This window comes from Heterocephalus glaber, unplaced genomic scaffold (assembly GCF_053883595.1).
Source record: "Heterocephalus glaber isolate CG9 unplaced genomic scaffold, H.glaber_assembly_v1.0 deba00000676, whole genome shotgun sequence".
In the NCBI taxonomy this organism is placed as follows: Eukaryota; Metazoa; Chordata; class Mammalia; order Rodentia; family Bathyergidae; genus Heterocephalus; species Heterocephalus glaber.
Window position 1 is genome coordinate 8946486 of NW_028258156.1, and position 21879 is coordinate 8968364.

Here is a 21879-nt window from a genome sequence, read left to right on the forward strand (position 1 = left end):
TCTAAAAATAGTATAATCTTTATTAGGTTGTCATCAAATAACTCTGAATTTTTCTGTTTTATAGGTAGCTCACTCAAATAAGCAATGCTAAATATACATGAGAAAACAAGTCGATGACTTTCTAATCATTTTTTTTCCTCTACAATGATACTCATTTAATGAAATCTGATATAGCAAGGCTAACTGTATGGGTGCATATAAAGATTTCCAAAATATTACAATGATAACCTTAATTTCACAGAAGTTTACAGCTCATCTGTTCAGCCCTGGAAATACAGAACTAGAAATCAGCAGTAAGAGGGTACAGTATGCCGTCAGTTCCTAGGGTCATATCTTAAAATAGTTGCACAGCTCAGGGCCAACGGAGGCTAGTCCAAAACTGTAATGCTCTCATGGAGCAGTCTAACCCCATAGATGGCTATTTTAAGCCACACCTCTCAACAGTAAATTGAGCAACCTGGAAATACACTTCTACTTTGAAGTGTAGATGAACTGGCCACAATTTTTCTCTAAAAATGTAGAAGGAATCATTTTAACCATAAAAAACCCATCCTGCCTAATCCACCATGCAATCTAGAAGAGACTGGATCTTTAATTGTGGGGAATTCCACTCTAGTCATCATTGGGGAAAAGAAGACTTAAAAACATTTAGCATTGCAGAATGGGGATTCAGAACATAGGCAAAGGAAAGGTTTTATTCACTTACCTGATGAATTCACATTATGATTTTAAAAAGAACGAGAACAAGAAGAAAAAGAAAAAAATCTCATTTATAGAAAAAAATCTTGGCAGAAGAACTAGTTGAGCATCTGATGGAAGACACTAATTTAAATAATTTACAGAGGTATTCAGACAAGGAATTAATTTCACTGTGACACTATAACCAATGCTTAATCCTTTTAAACAAAGGATATGTACATTTCCTCTTCAAAATAGTTATAGGAAGTCTTAAACTTTCAAAAGAGTATTTCATTTTTAAAGCTTCTTCATCACAATAAACCTCCAAGAGACCAGGATTTGAATATCTATTTTACTATTATAAAAATTAGCGATTCAATTAATTGCTCAGAGCTCAGATCACTCAAGAGTATTTCTATATATGTGCACTTAACCATGATTTATGGCAGTAGATGAGAAATGAATGCCACAAAGTGAAAGAACAACTAATGAAAAGAATTAACAGTATATAATGATCATATCCTTTCCCCCTGTCTCACACTGGATGGTTTAATTATTATTGAAGATTTTTTTTGTTAACCCTTGGAAAAAAGTCAAATGTGTTTTTTATCAGCTTGGGCAGTGATCTATTCACTATCAAAGAATGCTTTTGGCTTGCTTACCCTTAGTGATTCTAAAAGGAAAAAAAACATGTAAGTGTTCTTACTTCTACAAGCAGTAAACACCGGTTGAGGATCTGTTAACTGAAATGTTTGGGACCAGAAGTTTTGGATTTCAGAAACTGTTTAGATTTTAGAATATTTGAACACACACAATAAGATATCTTGAGGATAGCATCTAGGTCCAAACACATTAAGTACATTTATGTTTCATAGACACCTGATACACACAGCAGACACGTTATACACATATCCTGAAAGTGATTTTAAATATTTTCAGTGTGTCTCCACTTTGACAGCAAGCCATCACATGAGGTCAGGTGTGGAATCTTCCACTTATGGCATCAAGTTCATGCTCAAAGATTTCAATTTTTCTCGGCTCAGTTTTAATATACTGTATATGCTAAGTACAATATTTCATTTGGTATAATAATAAGACATCTTATTAGGAAATTACAGGTTTCTTGGGAGAACGCGTGATGTGTAATCATAGAACAAGCTAGTATGCAGTACAAGAAAGATTTTCATGGAGAGATTTAACATCTTTCCTCAAGTTATATCTTAAGTACATGAAGCAAGAACATGTTTCTTTAACTTATCATTTCAAAATGATTATATTGAATTTTGCTTTCTCAGGAAATACAACTATCATAAGCATCTACACAGAAGCCACTCTCAGGCTAGATTTCTCTTTTTAGTACTTAAAATGTGGAAAAGCAAACTTGATCTAATTGCATAAAGGCTCAGCAATATTGAACACAACAGAAAACTGTTTCACCCCTAAACTCTTGATATTATGCCCCTCCCCAAAAGCTACAAAATCCTTAAAACCCCTACTAAATTTTCTAAATCATTTTCATTATAACTCATTGATTTCTCTAGTGAATAATTTCTCCCCATGTTAGATCTGTTTCTAACATGATTATGTTGCCCAAATTTAACAGAAAAGCACAAACGCTGGAAAAATGTTTACAATAAAGCCCCTACCTTAAAAGCTGCTGTAAGTTTCTAAGTTTGTGAATCTACTGCTTAAAATAAAATAAAACTAAGAACAATCATTTAAAAATAGAGCAAGGTGGATTTTGGACATAAAATTTCAGGGACCTACTATTAAAAATAATATATAAAATTAAATTTAAATTGGCATTTTAAAATTTACTTTTGCTAAATGAAGAAATTATCAGTTGTAACAATTACTTAGCAACCAAATCACTGCCACTGGGGATGGGAGAAAACAAAATTATATTTAAGACCTTATTCCACGGGGAAGGGGAGAAGCAAGGAAAGCTTGCCTGTAATAATTTTCTTCCTAATTTTTTTCTAATAAAAGGCTTATACTGTATATACCGCTTGAGTATTGATGTAAGCTTCAAGGAGTTAACCAGAGTTATTCAGGCTTTACTAATAACTAAAGGTTTAATCTGGGTAAATTCTATTTCCAATCTGGTCCTCAGTCTTTTCATTTATAAACAAAAAGAGGTGAACCAAAGATGATCTGTACAGGTAGCACAGAGATCACAATTTCGGTCATTTTCCAAAGAGGTTAAAAAAAAGATTTTAGGACTGGGATGTAACTCAGTGTTAGAATGCTTGCCTAGCATATGTGATGCTCTGGGTTTGATCCCCAGCATCTAAACCAAAATATCTATCTATCTATCTATGTGCAAACACATATATACATGTTATATATACACATACATACATACCTACATACATATGTACCAATACCATTTTCAACCTCAACTCAAATTACTTCCAAAAAAACTGTTAACATTTAATACCATTTCTTAATGATAAAATAATTTTGGAGAGCTCTGGGTCATCACTAGTTGTCTGGCACCTGGCCCTGGAATGATTAGGACAAGTGACCTGAACTGTGAGACCCTCATAAAGCATGTGCTTGGGGGATGCATTCTGGGGTGCTTTGTATCTGGAAATAACACTGACAGGAAAACTGCTAACTATCTCTAGGAATTGGCTAACCCTGGGAGAGGTGGTCTCTTCAGGGTCACCAAGGCCCAAGATATCAACCATCAGAATATATACATAAACTAAAAACCACAGTTAATACACTCAATTAAGCTAAGTAACAGAAATATTTGTACTGGATTTTATTCAACACTCACTATATACCACCAGCACAGCACTACATTATAGATAGAAAAATCAGGGGCTGGGGATTTAGCTCAGTGGTTCCACCGCCTGCCTTGCAAGCGGAGGGATCTGAGTTCGATCCCTGGTACCAAAAAAAAAAAAAAAAAGAAAGAAAGAAAGAAAAATCACCATGTAGTAGAAAACAAGACTGTAAATTGCTAACTATATATACATATTTAGAAGAGTAAGGGTAAATGTATGCTAATAATTATTTACATCTGTTTAGTGCTTTAGCATTTACAGGTCATTTTCACCCATATTACTCCTCTTAATCCTTAGAAAAGCCCTGTCTGGCAGGCAGGTCACCTTCATTTTATAGGTGTTTATGACCAAGGTTCAAGAGAACTATGGACATCCCCATGTAGTAGTAACTGGCAGAATAGAGAACTAAACACAGGTCTTGGTTCTTGTCTCCTGGTATTTTCACCAACACCATAATGACTCCTTCATTTTAGGTTAAATCTATAGGATAATTATGTAGAAACAGACAGTGAGCTATTTCCACTTACTCAACATTAATTGTTCAATGTCCTTTGCTGCAACAAGTGTCTGCTAGTATACTGAAAAGTAAATAAGTGTTCTTAACAACTAATGAAACACAATTTTTTAGTAAGAATACTTGCAAGTAGTATGTGAAGGCATAATTTTCTTTCTTTTTCAACATTTTTATAATAGTAGTGCGCTAGTCCTCACGTTATCTTTCTAAGACATATTTCCAAAACAGCACTTTAATTTCTCAATAATCATGGGTACTTAAATTTTTAAAAAAGTGTTTCTATAAATTTAGATTAACCTACAAAATGAATTCAAGGCATATATATTTTAAACTGCTTTTAGAGAATGGACATTAAGTATTCTCAACACAAAATGGTAATTATGTGAAGCAATACATTTATCAATCAGCTAGATTTACCCATACATATCACAATGCATACTTCAGAAAAATCATATTGTATAAATACAATCTGTCAATTAAAAATAAATAAAAATTAGAAATAAAAAATTTAAAATAAAATTACCCTTTAAAATCCTGTATTTTTGTTGCTATTTAACTTTTGAAAATTCTTCACAGGGAGCTATTCTATAAATATATCTTTTTGCTTTAATGTAATTCAGCATTTAAAAAGTAGTTTCTTCCCAAAGTAGCAGCTAGAATCTAGTATTAAACTCCATTTGTGTCATTAGAAGAAAATTCTACAGGTCCCGCAGGAAGATATCACTGCTATTATGAAACTTCTTGGACTATAAAACAGGTATGATCTTCATCTTCTAGAATAAATTTCTTCTTTGAGATACAAAGATCCACTTTTCTACTTCATTTCTTAATTTCTAGATTTTATAACTATTCGCTGTGGGGCAGGATTATTAGAAGTCCAACTTACAGGCTCTAAGGTAATAAGGTTACTGAAAAGAGCAAGAAGGTAGCAAGGACTATAGTTTGAACATCAGGGACTGGTTACTGGAGAGGCTACTGTGCAATACTGGATAGGAGAGCTCTCTGTAAAATTACTCTGGCAGTATTTACTATCACAGGGATACGCTGCTTGTAAGCTAGAGTGCTCCACCTAGGCAAGCACACTTCTTGGCTTTAAAGGACAGCTGGTCTCTGACCAGGCATCTTCAATGTCTATATCTGCAGGCAAGAACATTCTGAGTAGTTAGATGAGACTGAGATGGAAGTCAAATGCCCAAAGGTTTGGGGCCCTATTCCCCATCTTTGCTGTTGCTTAAGGTTGGGCCTGTGCCTAGTTATAAGGATGCTGGTAAAGAAATCATTTCCTAAATGATTACTTCCTAAAAAATTGTGTTAGTTCTTAATAGCCACTGCAACCTAGAGACTCATTCCTTAAAGGAGAACAGCACTAGACTCAACAAAACCTTGCATTTTTGGCAATATTGATGTGCTTTATTCACAGTTTAATTCCCAAAGGTAACTGATTTTAAAATTAGCAGTACTAGCAGGTAAGTGGGTACATGCCTATAATTTCAACTACTTAGGAGACACTGGCAAGAGAATCTCAAGTTTGAGGCCAACGTGGGCAACTTAGTGAAACCCTGACTCAAAGTGAAATAAAAAAAGGGTGGAGATGGAGCTCAGTGGTAGAGCACTTGCCTAGTGTATGCAAGGCCCTGGGTTCAATCTTTGGCAAAAACCTAGCAGTATTAGTAAGTGATATTTTACTTGAATTTTCTCCTTGGCTTACTGAAATAAAACTGAGCTCAATCTGGTTTCTACACATTTATGCTTTAAATTACAGTATTTTAACACTAAATGAAAGTACACCAACGATTTCATTTTACAACACACACACGCCCCACAGTATTTTCCTATGCAAAAGAAAAAAAGCCAAGACCCCATTCATAAAGACTGTACAACTGTTTAACAGCAAAGACAACTTGCTCCCCAGCACAGCACAGAGGTCTTTTCTTAAATATGTCAGTTACTTCTGTTCATCACAAACTGCTTATGGAATGAAACATGTTTGCCTCCCAATTTTAAAATTAAACATACACTGCACTACCACTACAGACAGCTGCCAAAGGACCCTTTAAAAAGTGCTGAAAGCCCTTTGAATAGCAATCAAGTTTTCTTTGTGGCTTAGGGTAATGGTGGGAGTGTGAAGAGGTGTAGTAATTTTTTAAAAATACTCCAAGAGTTGAGATCCTTAATTGTAAAGTAAGGTGGGAGACCAAGGAGTGATAAACAGGCATTAAATATAATCCCCTTAGGTTTTTCCTCAATATGTTTCTAATGAGCAAATGTATACAAGTAAACATATGCACATCTACACATACTCATGTACATATATTCATGTATATGTTTATAAATCTATACATATACACAAGACATAAAATAAACTTAATTACATGTTTTGGGAATAAAGGCTAAATTAAATTTATTCCATTGCTGTATACTACGAATGTATGTTGGTTATCAACTTTTGAAAATGTAAACTGGTCTTCAATTCTTTGGGGAAAGAAAGGGAAGGGGGTAGGAAGAGGAGGTGGGAGGAAGGGAGAGAGAGGGAGGAAGAGGGAGGGAGAGAGGGAAGAAGGGAGGCAGGGAGGAGAGGGAAGGAGGGGAAACTTACTTTTAAAACTATTCATGGAAACTATGACTTCCTTGGCCTCAAGGGTTTATGATGAAAGTACAGGATAAGTTTTAGAGTTAGACAGACTCTGAGTTCTTTTCCCAATATCCCCATGTATTAATGCTGTACACTGGCAAATTATTTATACTTACTGAGCCTTGCTATTCACGTCTACTAAAAGTACCAGACTGGGGATGAAGCTCAGTGGTAGTGCACTTGCCTACCATGTGTGAAGCCCTAAGTTCAATTCCCAGCACCATACCAAAACGCCCCCCAAAACAAGGAAGCCACCAACAAACTAAAACTGAGATAAAACACAACTTACCTAGAACAAAGTATAATTCCTATGAATGAAGGACAAGCATGTTTTATTTCTTTAACACCATGAACAATGTCTGATATGTAGTGGCAGATACTAAATGTATCTTACTATTTATCCAGCAGAAAATGATAAACTCACAGCACCATCCCTTGCAATCAGCTAATGATACATAAAAATGACATTCAGCATTAGCTAAACAGCACAGATTCTATGCATATAATTCTTAAGGCCTCTGAGTTTTTTTCAAATCAATTCTTAATGTTATTTCCTTCAAAGAATGAACATAAATTCCTGTCTAAAAATGGTATGTCATATTATAATCAAGAAGGAAGTCATAAAATATAAGCCTTACAAAATATACACTTTCTTAGCTTTTTATACCTATTAACGAAAATGAAATGTAAGACTTCTGTATGGCTTATACTCTTGGCAATGTTTAAAAATTTATTCAAAATTAGTTTGTGTATCATATATTTAATCAAGGAAATGTTCTTAGTAGCCTCAAATTCTCAATCAACCCAGAATATCAAATAAAAACTTTGTTATATTCTATTTCCCTCTGTGCTATGAGTGACTGCCCATCAAAGAAAGTCAAAGAATAGAGCACTCAGCTAAAGATACAGGAATTCATGCCTTACTGAATATACCACAGTACTACAATTACAATAAGATACTTAAAATAATACTGCTTACAAATAAGGTAGATTATAGACCTGTTCAACTAGACAGGTCTTTTGAAAATCTTGTATTTCCTAGCTCCCTAACTTACTGGCTGTATGACCTTGGTCAAGTAATCGCTGAAGGCTTTGGTTTCTTGTGCTATAGACAGAGGTTACCACTATCACCTTCCTCAAAGGACTGCAAAAAATAAATGAGCTATATAGTGCTGAGACACTGTCTGACATATAAAACAAGTAATGAATTAATTCCATAAATGACCACAAACACTACAGAAAAAAAAAAAGTACACAGAGACAGCAAGATCTAAGGTTAAAGTATAGGATTTTGGAGTCAGAATGTTTACATTTTGACTCCATCATTTACTATGTGGCTTTGAGCAACTTATTTACCTCTCCAGACTTCAGTTTTTATACCTGAAAGGATGGATTAATATAATACTTGCCTTATAATATGTTCTGAAGATTAAAAAAGGTTACTATATCAAGTACTGCATATGTTATCTGGTGAAAATATGCCACTTGTTTTATTCTTAAAAGAAAAGTGCATGATTTCCTTTTGTATTAGAACACTGTGCAAATGAAAGTTAAGTCCCATAATATTTAATCTCACAAAGAATACATCATGCTGAGTATCTATTTGCTAACTCACTTCATGGATACAGTCTGCTAGTGGAAGGTCTATGAAATAGATAAAAGTTTATCAAGGGATAACTAAAACCATTTACCTGCCTGCCATTAAAATCAATATAGGCAGTAACATCCTACTTATGAGAACAGAAAGAGAACTCTAGAAATAAAAACACAGCACGCTTTAACTTTACATAACTAAACTCACAAATTCTTAAATTTCTGCTTCAGGAAGTATATTTTCATAATTTATAGTATATATGACAAATATCTACCAAACATTTATGTTTCAATTGGTTCATATGTAGATTTATGTATCTGGGGAAACCTATAGGATTTATAAACCACTCTAACAGTTCATTTCTCCTGTATACATTGTTAGTACATGGCATCACATTCACCTATCTTTTCTTCATCCCTCTTTTCCTTCAACTCCCTAGTGTAGACACCCTCTAATACATCTCAGCAAGGATTTCCCACCCTCCCACAGCCATACACCAGGGACAGGTACCCACTTACCACAGCACAGATCACTATCTGGTTCTTATATTCCTGTGCAAAAGCAGCTCCGCTTCTGTGAACAAAAAGCTATGGTGACTTGACTCATTATTTACAGAACCCTACGAAACCCCTTTTGGCTGGACACGTATTCAGGCATTTACATAATTTCAAAAGGAAAGAAACAACTTTTACTTTTATATACCTTCAATTTATCCTCCTAACTCCCGCTACTGCTAAAATTCTCACCTGCAGCTATATACCAAAGTCTACGAAACAATCAAATATAAATTCCCTTTATTTCACTTTGCTAATCACTGTCTCATTCCTTTAAATATCCACCTTGAATCTATTCCAAATATCTATTCATCCCATTCTATAAAACTCAAAGTTCTCCACTCTTAGGTTCAATATCAAGATCATATGCACTGAGCAGTATTCATCAAGATATGAGAACACACTACATATGATACAGCCCCTAACTACATGAGGTTTACAATTCCACTCTGAAGCCGAAATGGACTCCTCTATCTTCTGACCTGGCACTTTTAGTCATTCTTTAATTCTCAGATGAGTTATCACTCTCTCCAAGAAAACATTCCCAGAACTATACAAGCAAAACTAGTTCCTCTTTTCTATGGGCTTCTAAAATACTTTATTCATATTTTTAATGAAGTTAATGCCACAAAGTAGTCTAACTGTATAGATATCATATTCCATTGAGTCTAGGATACACGTGACCATAAGAAGGAACACATCTGTAATCCCAGTACTCTGAGAGGCTGAGACAGGAGGACTACAAGTTCAAGCACAGCCTAGACAACTTAGTGAGACCCTGTTTCAAAAAACTAAAAAGGGCTGGGGATGTAGCTCAGTGCAAAGGCCCTGGTACTCAATTTCCAGTAACTCAAAAAATATCTAATTAAACTATGAAGTATATTTTATTATAAAGTGTATTACAGTTTTAAAATGCAAATATATAAAATGTCTTAGAAGCAAAGAAGTTAAGTATCTTCTGCAATAGAACTGCATACCCTGTGAGAGTGAAAAATATGTCTCATTTCATATTTCGTTTGTCAATTCCTACTACCATGCTTGATACACAGTAGGGGAAAAGAACAAATCTGTTCTTAGTTAATCCCTTACCATTTCTTTCACGTCAACATTCTGGCCACTAGAGAGAAGTTTTTCATATTTGGTAACCATTTACTTCACTGCCATATCCTTAACCAAATTACTCCAGTAATATTCTTTTTAACAGGGCTAATTTCTAATTTTTCCACAGTTTTGTGTAGAGAGACACTCTAATAAATATCATTTACATCACAAATGCTCCCATTTTATTCCTTCTATACACTAGATTCGGGTTGTTTGAACTTATTTTTATTATTATTTTGGTATAATCTTGCCTTAAAATGTTAGGGAATAGTTCAATGAATGCAATTTCTCTGGCTGAAACAGGGGTGGCAGGCTACTCTGTGACACTTCTATGCCTCTGTGGAGCACAGAATGAGAGACCATCCTCCTGGTGTCAGCCATAAAAAGCCTCCATGTGGGGCTTTATGCTTTTTCGATCTCTGCTCCCTGTCAAGCTCATCCCAAGTTAAGGACCTTGGAGACATCTTTTCTCTTCACCTCTCCACTCCCAAAGTCACATATGTGTACTTTTTGAAACATCTTTGAGGCCTATTTCAAGATCTACCTTGACCACAAAAAGCCATACTTATTTATTTAAATACACTGATCTCATTTGTCTCTAAGCCCTCACACTTGTTTTCTATAGTTCAAAAACTAGTACCTAACTACGAACTCTCACAGGCAGTTGCAACTGCCATGTAATTGTTTCATGGATGTAAAAGCCTTATCTCCCCAACATAAGCATCATTTTAAGACAGGTACGTTCGGATCCCAACAAAGGCTGAGCATAGAACAGACATGCAGTTCTTACTACATAGAAATAACACTACCTCTTTACAACCTATAGATATCTCTGCCTGTATCTTTGGTTGACTTCATCAAAACTTTCTGATTTTCCTCTTATACAAAACTCAGTTACTTCTGACACATAATTTGTGCTAATACTCAAACCTAAAATCACTTCCTTGCATTACTACTTCACCTTCTTCAAGTGGCTGGCACTGTAGAGATTTTACCAGTTTCCCACCTTCATACATATTTTTCTTTATAATATTCAAAGCCATTTAAAATATATCTGATCTGTGCAACATTATGAAGTGAAAAGGGAAGGAATATCACTATTTTACAAATTGGAAAAAAAAAAGAATGAAGCCCCAATTATAGTATTTGCCAACTGGAGGCAGAACCCAAGAAAAATAGAAATTTTAATTCCTGGTCTTGTGCTCTCTAAAACCTCTCAGTACCTGTGTCTGCAGTAATAAATAATAAACCTACTACTTGCACCATACTTCTCACCAATCAAGAACAGGTATTTCCTCCCTTTGTAACTTTATAAACTTTATAAAGATTCTTCATATATCTCAGTTACTACTTTTTCCTATTCAAAAGGTTCTTGGTTCTCAAATATTTTCTTTAAAACACCTCTGTATAAACATTCTAATATAATGAAGACATTCTGGATTTGCATACTCCTCAAGCTCCATTAACAAATTTAAAGCTATGAGTGATTCCCAGAATTTGGTCTCAGTCGGGATCCTAGATTTTCCAACTGTTTTCTAATTCCACTTAAGAAAATCTAATCACATTGTTCATACTGAAGTGACAGTATCAGAAACAACTGAACTTAAAGAGGTAATGAGATAAAATAGCTTAACTGCAAATTCAGTGTTGGGCACTGAAGTGTAAGTTTGAAATACTAATGCCTTGGTTTTCACCAAATTGAAGCATGGGTAACAGAAAAACAGCATCTAAGAGCACATTCTACAAATTATGGAAAACAGAAAATTTATAAAGTATTATACATATAAAGTACTGCATCATAGAATTCATCTTAATTGTAAGAAAAATGGTAAATGTTACCTCAACCCTGACCCCCATGCCCACTTATTCAATCATGAAATTCTACAGAAGACTTACGGAGTACTGTAACTATATGGTGGATAGAAGTACCCAGTATAGGACCATATACTCAAATATTCATGTAATGCTGACATTTAGAATTAAAAGACATCTTATAGTTCATCTAATCAAACTTTTTACATAGTAAAATAAATTCTTCTATGGTGTACAGTTCTAACAGACACCGAACTGTCAATTATTGTGCAGCTCTAGTCTGTGTGTTCATACATATTCTGTCTTCCCAGGCCCCCAAACACAACTATTTGAGTTTCAAAAAAAAAGTCCATCATATATCCAAAAATAGCTGTCAACACTTTCTCTTGTTTCCATGTAACAATAAAAATCCCCACTGGGCCAGGAATGGTAATTCACGCCTGTAATCTCAGTTAGTGAGGAGGCTGAGACAGGAAGATGGCAAGTTTGAGGCCAGCTTGAGGAATTTAGTGAGACCTTGCCTCAAAATTAAAAAATAAAAAAAGCTGGGAACGTAGCTCAGTGAGAGAGTGCAAGCCTAGCATGCTCAAAGGCCTGGGTTCCTTAGGTAGAAGGGGGCTGACGACCCTGACACCCACTCTCAAATCATTGCTATTATGAAATTTTCTACAGTCCTTACCCCAGGAATCTTTTTTTGATGTGTCTGCCACTTTGTCAATGTCCCAATTAAAATGTGGTACCCAGTGCTGTGCACAATACTACAGATGTGGTCTAACAAGCACAAAGTTCAGAAAATGCTTCACTCTCAGCCTTAATCATTTTCACAGTTCCTAGTGCCAAGTTAGTTTTCATCCTGTAGGTTTATAATTCCCCCTACTTAAAGTAGGGGATCTTGGCTGTTATATTTATCTTTCCAGTATTCCAGTCTATTAAGATCACTCTGAATTTCAGTACTACTTCCTATATTAGTACCATCTCTTAGCTTTGTCTCATCTTTAAATTTAGTAAATAAGACTATCTTTCAGCCTGGTGTTTGAAAAAAAAATGTTACAAAGGACTGTCTTAAGGATAAAATTCCCTGCCAAAATGCCAGAGACCACTACTTAGGTGGACAATTAACAATTCTCATGTAATTATACACCCTTTCAGAAGTCCTAACTAGAAATACTGAAATCAAGATACATTGTGCTGATACCACTTTTCTGGTACATTCATTGGGAAGCCCTAAAGATATGAATCTAGGTTCTAGGCCAGCCTCTTGCAAAAATCCTGGAATTCTTTTTTAAATGTCCAGGGGTCAACCACTCAATAAGTCATATAAAGACCTTGTTAAAGATAGTTATTCAGTTCATTTGTATAAAGTTCAGGATGTTTTGAAAAACTAAGGTGCTTATTCATGCTCAATTTTCTGGTATTTTCTTTTTTCCCTGCTGCTTAATTTTTAAATTACTAATACTGTCCTGAAACTAAATCTGAAATTTCCGTCTGACCTCAGGATAGCAATTATCTGTATTATCTTGACTTTAAAAAAACCCTTTAAACTCTAATGTGCTTTATCTCCTCCTCCCTTACTCTGAACAAGTATCTCAGACTGGGTTACAGTGCTAGTCATTTCAGCTGGAACTACATTCTCCTTGATGGTTAACAAAAGAAGAATGAAGAAATTGCTTTTTCTCTGCCCTCTGTTCATATTACACAATTTTTCTCAGTATCTCTTTTGCTTTGATTTTAAAGCCTTACATGTTTGAATTATTTTTTAAAATCCTGAGATTGCTTTCCTGACATTATTCTTAAAATGTCATGATTCTTTTTATCTTCTTTCATCTTTTTGGGATTGAACCTAGGGCCTTCAGGTTGAACTACATCCCTCAAACTTCCCTCAATTTCCCAGACTGGGGTCAAACTTGTAATCCTCCTGCCTCAACCTCCTAGACTGTGGGATTATAGGTGTGTGCCACTACACATAGCTAAACTTTTGTTTTTTTGGGCGGAGGGGAGTTGGGGATCAAACCTAGAACCCTGAGCATGCTACACAAATGCTCTACCACTGAGCTACATCCTCCAATCCCTTTCATTCTTCATCCTACACCCCTTTTGTTTTTCACATACAATATTTTAAAATCTAAGCTTAACACAGAGGTCTCTATGTACCCACACTAGTTTTAATTCACCATGTTTGCTTGTAATTGTTTGTCAGTGTCACAACAGTTACAGCCAGAAGAAATCTTTAACCGCATAGTCAATACTTTGGTTTTCAAAATCACCTCACTTTTTAGGATTTAAGTATTTATATCAGATACAAAAGAATAAAAAATAGCCTTTATCTGTGGACTTATCCTTGTAGCTTCTTATCTAGCATGAACAATAATAGCACTGGAGTCAGAGGTGACTTTAAATCATGGCTCTCTACTTACTGGCACGCAGATTTTCCTAAAGAAATTAAAGCTCAATAAGATTATCTGTAAAATAGACACAATACCTACTTTACAAAGATGTTAAAGAGTTTAATGACATAATATAAACACCAGCCCAGTATGTGACACATACTAGGTAAACAATGTTTGTTTCTTCCCTCCAGTTACACTAAAAAAAAATTCACTTCTGATCAGTTTGGGAAGATTCAGTTTTACAGCCTGCGGATTTCCTTACCTACATAGAGACTTCAGTAAATTCTAGTCATGATGGCTTTTTCAAGAAAGAAAAAAAAATACCATGTAGGTTCTATCACTAAATTCTGTAACTAAGAGATCTACAGGTTTTTTTTTTTTTTCCCCCCACCAATATTGTATTTAATATACAAAGGCTGACTAGTCTAGGGAAGATAGGGACATGCTCTGTGTGAGGAGACAAACTTAAAGGGTACCCTTCCTCTTTGACTTCCAAACTTCAGCTACATTTGCTCCTTTGCTGGCAAAAGATTTGACTAACAAACACAGAAATACACTAGAAAGACAAATGGAGCAGAAGTCAAGATTCTTAGTCCTCATTTTGCCACAAAATATAAGAAAGTCATTCAACCTTTCTGGGTTTCAATGTCTTCATTTCTAAAACAGGATAAGAAATGAGAGTGGGATGAAGAGGCTCAATTATTTTTAAGTTACCTCAGTAACTACTATTTCATTAAGTCTTCATCTCACTATTTACATACATAAGCAACAGGTTTCCTTTGACAATCCGCTCATTCACTAGGGCAGTATAATGACAAACATGGTGACTATCCCAAATCAGAGGAGGAGTATGGAAGAACACCTGTATGTATATGGCCTGGTACGGGCCAGATTCCCCTCCTTACTGTTCATCTTTAATGTGTCATCTCCAAGTACTGAATGGAGCACTGGAGAACCTAACCCATATTTCTGCTTTCACTTAAAACTGTAAAATACAATGGCTTTGTAAATAGACTTTGGCAACATACCAAAAGGTCACAACTGGTAAGCTATAATCTCCAAGAGCCTTCCCAATCAAAATGCTTTCCTTTTGTAAATCTGTTTCTATGAGACTTATACGTAACATCCTTTCCTATCTTCCTTTCTCAGCATGATTCCTTTTCTATTTTCTCTTCAACCTGCCTTTTAAGTTTTAATTTTTTTAAACTTTTTGTTTTGGAGGTACTGGGGATTGAAGCCAGGGTCTCACACATATTAAATAACTGAACTACATCCCCAGCCCCTTTTATTTTTATGGGTTTTTTTGAGACAGGGTCACCCTAAATTACTCAGGTTGACTTCCAATTTTCAGTTCTCCTGCCTCAGCCTCCCCAGTAGCTGTGATCACAGATGTGGGCTACTACATTTGGCCTTCAACCTCATTTTATACTTGGCCCAGTACTCCTTAAGTAGTATTACTTATATATTCCCTGATTTAGAATTTGAAAAGCAAATGATTAAAGTTATTTTCCCTTGCTTCTTTCTCAAATTGAAATCACAAAACCAGTCCTTTAAAAAAATGTGGTTCCACATTGAGTACTTTTCATTTTCCATAAAAAATCACTTAACAAGTAAACCTGACTTGGTAGTTCAGAAACTAAACATTGGTATAATGTATAAGGACCTCACAATGAAGCCCAATCTATAATAGTATTAAGAGATTAATTCACAGAAATAAAGTTATAGAAGAAAATCTGACATCTGAAAAATAACTACACATATAAATAAACATACAGAGACAAGTAAATTTAATATGCCTGCTAGAGAAATCCAAAGTAATACATGACAAAGGAAAACCATAGTTTTTTGAACTTCAAATCAATTTTATAGAAAAAAGGTGGAAAAAGTTGATTCTATTAAATTAGATTATCAAATTAAATATAAGTTTAAATTATATTCTTTGGTCTCCATTTTTATCAGTAATGAAGAACTGGCTCTCCCATTCCTGGTTTCACAGGACATCTCCAGTTTTCATAATTTAATTCCCTAGAGAAGTAGAGGAATTATGTAAGAGATTCAAGTTATTGAAGGGTCAGAAACATCTCACCAATTCTGAATTTCCTTTGTGGGAAAGATAGCAGAAAAAATGTTAATTTCCACTAAAATTGACCCTAAAAAATCCATTTATCAAGTAAAAGGTCTACTGCATGATGTTTCTAGATGTGATAATTACAGCCCCAAATAAGCCAAATTGTTGACCACTTGAAGCTACAAAATACCAATGGTCCCTATAAACTCTAAATTTCTTTAAGGAACTTATTTAGGGCTCCCCGGCAACCAAAGGATATTATAAAAAGAGTTCTGAGGTTTTTTTGTTTGATTAGTTGAGTTTTTTGCAGTACTGCAAAATGAATCCAGGGCCTCGCACATACTAGCCTCTACCTGAGTCACATCTCCAGCGTGCATAGTTCTTGTTGACAAAAATTCTGTTTTACTCCGTTAAAATAAAGGAAGTTCTTAAGCCAGAAGTACAATTAGTTGTTATCTCTGTGCTTAACTTAATACTTTTCCTTCATTTAAAGTCAAACTCAAAATCCCAATAAGTAAACAATCAAAAAGTATACAAAGATATGTGTGCAGTTCCCACTATAATTCCTACAAATTAAATGCTAGATGCTTGTCTATAAAAGTCAGGATTTTCAGGTGATTCGAAGCACAGAAACACATTATTAAGAATGTATTACAAGGGCTGGGGATTTAGCTCAGTGGTCGCGCCGCCTGCCTCGCGAGTGCAAGGTACTGAGTTCGATCCCCGGTACTAAAAAAAAAAATGTATTACAAGAAAAGAGAGGTCCTTATTTCACAAAACTAAGTATGTAGCTCCCAAGCTTCAAGAACTGGTTTCATTTTGCTTTGTACAATTTTTTTTCTTTTTCTGTCCATATCATCCAGATCTCTTCTAACCTCTTAAGAGTAAACTGAAGATGCCGGGGATTTAGCTCAGTGGTTCCAACCGCCTGCCTCGCAAGCACAAGGTCCCAAGTTCGATCCCCGGTACCAAAAAAAAAAGAGTAAACTGAAGATAGATGGTGGAGAAATTTTAACCCTTTTCCTTCAGATAGCCATTATATTCTGTCAAAGCTACTAATTTTTTTCAAGCCTTGGTAATTATTTCTCAGGAGCATGTTCTCACATGTGGAAGCTAAAAACTTATCTCAAAAAAATTGACTAGAACAGTAGTTACCACAGCCTGGGAGGAGTAGGGAGAAGGAGTGCAGACAGGATGTTAATGGGTACAGAGGTACAGTCAGTGGACAGGAGTAACTTCTAATATCCTACAGTGTAGATTAAATCTACACCACAGCAGGATAACCATGGCTCACGCCATTAATTATTTCAAAATAGCTAGTAGTAAAGATTTGAATATTCCCAACACAAAGAAATGATGAACGTCTGAGGTGACAGATATGCCAATATCCCTGACTGATCATTATACACTGTATGGGCATATTAAAAGTCACTGTATCCCATATATACGTCACTGTCATTTAAAAATAAAACTACATTAAAAAATTGTAAATATTAAGAAATTTATTTTCCCATATATTAAACAGTATTATTCTCCTGGAAGGAAAACATGAAATGATGAGGACAGTACTTGAAAGTAAATAGAGACACAAAGGAATAGATCTGAACTTCCAGGGTTCATTTACAAAAAGAGATATATAGGGACTTCTTTTCTCCCTTCTCAGGAGAGTAAACACTTGGTATTCACCCTTAATATCTTAAAAACACAAAGCTTAAAGAAATTAATAAAAAGATAGCAATTTCATTTCATTATAACCATTCCATGGCATTATTCTCAATTCCAAACCGCTATTTTTTCTTTACCTTATTTTAAAAAACACTTGCCAAGTACCTATAAACAACCAGGCCTAAAATTACATTGGCTTGTTAAGTAAGGATATATTTCTGATCTTTGAAATATGTTTTCTTTTAAATCATTGAGACGATCTATTAGATCATAAACTTTACAACATCAAAAGAATTTAAAATATCTGAATTTCCAAGTTTGTAAAGTTCAATTTTCCTCATATACTTAAGTGGTGCTCCTAAACTATGTAAACTCTTTTAGTAAAAAAAATTACTCATGGAAATAAAGGAATTAACCACATACATTTGTAATGTTCAATATACAGTAAACACCTCAATATGTACCTGTGAAATAAAAGTTGAAAAGTTGTACTTGCTGGTGAAATGCAATCTCTGAGGCTCCTAAGTACTAGTTCAGCACCCAACTGCTGCCACATTCTGTCTCTAGTTTGTTGCCGATTAGACCCTTGATTTTCAAATTTATGGAGTTTTAGAATCACTTGGAAAATTTTAAAGGCAAATTCTTTGATCTTGTATCCTAAAAACTATAGCCCCAAAGTTTGTCCTTGTTTATTATGCATCCTTAAAGAGACTCTAGGAGTTGGAGGGTCACAACTTTGTGACCCTCCCAACTTACCCTCACAATAGCTAAGAAGAAACCTCTAGATTATAAATGATATTAATCAGAGATGAGAAGAACTATTTTTATTTTTATTATAAATTTCTCAATTATCTTAACCACAATTCACTAATGCTTAATAAGAATGCTTAAAATGTAAGTAAAATAACTTCTGCTTTGACAATGCAAACTGTCATTCAACCTACCAAAACACTTTTCTGAAATACTCCACAGTTATTGTTAATGTTTAGAAAAGGAGTCGTTAACAAAGCAAGTTAAGGATCATGAGCTAAAGAATCACTTATGTAACTGTGCTGTAGTTTAAGAGAAAAAGCATCACACTCAAAATTGAGAGTAGGTTACTGTGCTGCTAACATGGAAGCCACTAGACACATGTGGGCACTTAAAGTAAAATAAAATTTAAAATTCAGTTCCTCAGTTGCACTAACCACATTTTAACTGCTCAAAAGCCACATCCATGTAACTAGTGGCTAACACAGTGGACAGAAGAGAAAAAGAACATTTCCAACATCACAAAAAGTTCTATTGGACAGCACCGGTCTAGAGGTTGTAGGTATTTAGATTTTAAAAATTCAACATAGATTCTCCCGAATCAGTAGACTGAATCTGGCAACTGCAATTTTACATGCGTACATTTACTTTAGGTATTAACTACAGATATTAAGTATTAATTATAAAAGAACCCTACCATATTTTTTCTGCAATTTGTTTCAAGAAAGATCATTCAAAAGTAATTAACTTATCTGAGATTACCAAAATAGAAATATTCAATCAACAAGGTCTGAAAGTATCAAAGGCATTAAAACCACAACTAGGTTTTCACCAAATCAGAATCAATGAAAGTATATAATCACCAGAAAACAAAAGGTATTAGGTACAATAAAAGATTAAACTACTTAGTAAGATTTGTTTTCCAAGTATGTTACAAGCATCTATTTATATGCATAACAAATAACAACTGCTTTTATAATTGGTTTAAAAATAACCTTACCACAGTTAGCTCAAATTGGTGACATTTTACTGTTTACATTTTTAATTGCTTTCAACCAACCTCACACTAAAGATTTATAAATAATATAATGACCATAAGACTTTACTGCTTGTGGCAAAAAGTACACATAAAGTCCATGAAACAAATGGCAACTTCAAATTCCATCTCTTAATGCAAAATATCTAGCTTAAAAAACCCAGGATAATAAAACACATAGCATGGCAACAAGCTATTGAAACTATGGAATAACTTCCAATTAAAAAAAAAAAAGCCGATTACACAGAATTAAAACTTCAAGACAACCATATACCAATTCAAACTTTTCCCTCAAGAAGCTATAATCACTTTGACTAGTGTTTTCTTAAGTTCAAATGTACTGAAATATGATCACTAAATTACAGAAGACAATTATGATTCCAATCTGAAAATTTTAAGGGAGAATTTAAAAAACTATTTGACAGATTTAACACATAAAACCTAATACTAAAACCTACCAAAGTCAACAGGTAACACTGATTACAAGAAAGTTATGATGATTGTTGGTATAATATTCCTGTTTGGTACTGATTCCTTCTGATTATATTTACTTCAGAGATCTTTGTCAAATCTAAGATCTAGCAAAAAGGATTAATTGATCACTCCTAAAAACTGTTTAAAGAGTACTTAAAAAGATTTAACTTACCTGCAACACTAGTGATTGTAACTGGAACTCCCTGTACTTGAACGCCTGCAGCACCCAGGTTGGCAACGCTCACTGTCTGAAGGTTAGGCACTGATGCAAGCTGGGCAGTATTCAAAGTTATTGGGGCACCAGCAACAGCCACAGGAGCAATCTGAGCAAGAGTTGTGCCACCACTTGAAGACACTGGGGTGATGGTTAATTGCTGGGATAACCCAGCATTCTGAACTTGCAAATTTGAAAGACTCTGAATATTCTGAACCTGTACAGTTTGCCAACTGATTTGCCCTGAAGGTGTTAAAGTTGGAGCCCTGATAAGCACCTGAGTCGGATTTACTGCTTGAAGTTGAACATTCTGCAAAGGCTGCTGCTGGATGGTCTGAATAGTCTGCCCTGACTGGAGTTGAAATGACTGTGGTGGAATAGCCTGAATGATCTGTTGCTGAGGCTGTTGTATCTGGATCTGCTGTAAAATAGGCTGGCCTACAATTTGCACTTGCTGAAGAGAATTTGACTGATCCTGTGCATTCTGTATTCCATTAGACTGAAGTTGACTGGAGCTCTGGGCTTCAGACTCAGTAGCAGCAGGTGTTTGAGATTCTTCAATGGTGCGTTCAGAACTACTGGCCGATGTGCTTGCATACTGGCCCGTATCTGCTGAGCTCACTAATGTGTCACTGCTTGTGAGAGATGTTGACGCAGTGGTTGTACAGGTAGTGGAGGAGGAGGGAGATTCCGGCATAGTACTGGCAGAAGCAGTAGTGGTTGTGGGTGTGGAAGCTAACTGACTGCCATTGGAAGTCCCACTATCAGTAGTGGTAGCAGGCTGGCCAACTTGTCCAGTCCCTCCTCCAGCAGTCACACTGTTTATCACGGGCAAAGCTAAAGTCACTCCACCGATGTTAATTGGTAGGGTTGTTACAACTTGAGCCTGAGTACCAGGAAGGGTCTGTAACTGCAATGGTATAGAAACACCAGGTCTAATTTGGACTGGAACTGTCTGATTTGCCAGGTTTTGAGCAAGAATATTCCCAGAAGCTGTCCTGTTAGCAGCTGTGAGTATAGCTTGATTATTACCTGCAGAAATTAGCTGAATTTGACCCTGTAAATCCTGTAGAGATGAACTACTAGTTGGATTGATTTGAATTTGCTGACCTTCTACTGCCTGAAGTTGTGGAATCACTTGGTACTGTACACTACCACTTGGATTTTGTACTTGTATGACTTGAAATTGACCAGGGGTGGAAGAATTACCTGATTTAGTTTTGGTAGGAGATGCACTCCCGTTATTACTGCTGGAAGAACTAGATGAACTAGAAGCTGGTTGAGAAATGTTATTTTCTTTTGAAGCAGGAGGAGTGGAGGCAACAAGTTGCCAAGCGTTTCCAGCAAGTTGTGTTGTTACCAGTTCAAGCTGTTGTGGCTGATTCTGAAGTTGCACCAATCCTTGGCTTGGATCTATAATAATTTGTTGTTGTCCAGTTGCTTGATTTTCACCAGGAGTCCCTATTTTGCTGCAAGTAGCTGCCAGTAAAGCCAGAGGAGAGGGCTGAGAGTCCTACCCAAAATGAGATGGTAAAGGAAAGGGGAGGAAAAAGTGGGTGGATTTAGTGGAGGCCAGTAGTTGGGAGGGGGTTATTTATTTTGACA

General features: G+C 35.4%; 1 protein-coding gene across 2 annotated transcripts in view; it reads right to left on the reverse strand.

The window, feature by feature from the left end:
• Positions 1-21879, reverse strand: part of Sp4 (Sp4 transcription factor) — a 65472-nt gene that overhangs the window by 42453 nt on the left and 1140 nt on the right. Inside the window, exon 3 of one of the 2 annotated variants that reach the window (XM_087206676.1) lies at positions 20233-21753. In XM_087206676.1, coding sequence (XP_087062802.1) covers positions 20233-20971 — 739 coding nt within the window. In that variant the 5' untranslated portion in view covers positions 20972-21753. Of the gene's footprint in view, positions 1-20232; positions 21788-21879 lie in introns of both variants that reach the window. The other variant, XM_087206675.1, reaches the window with a different exon arrangement.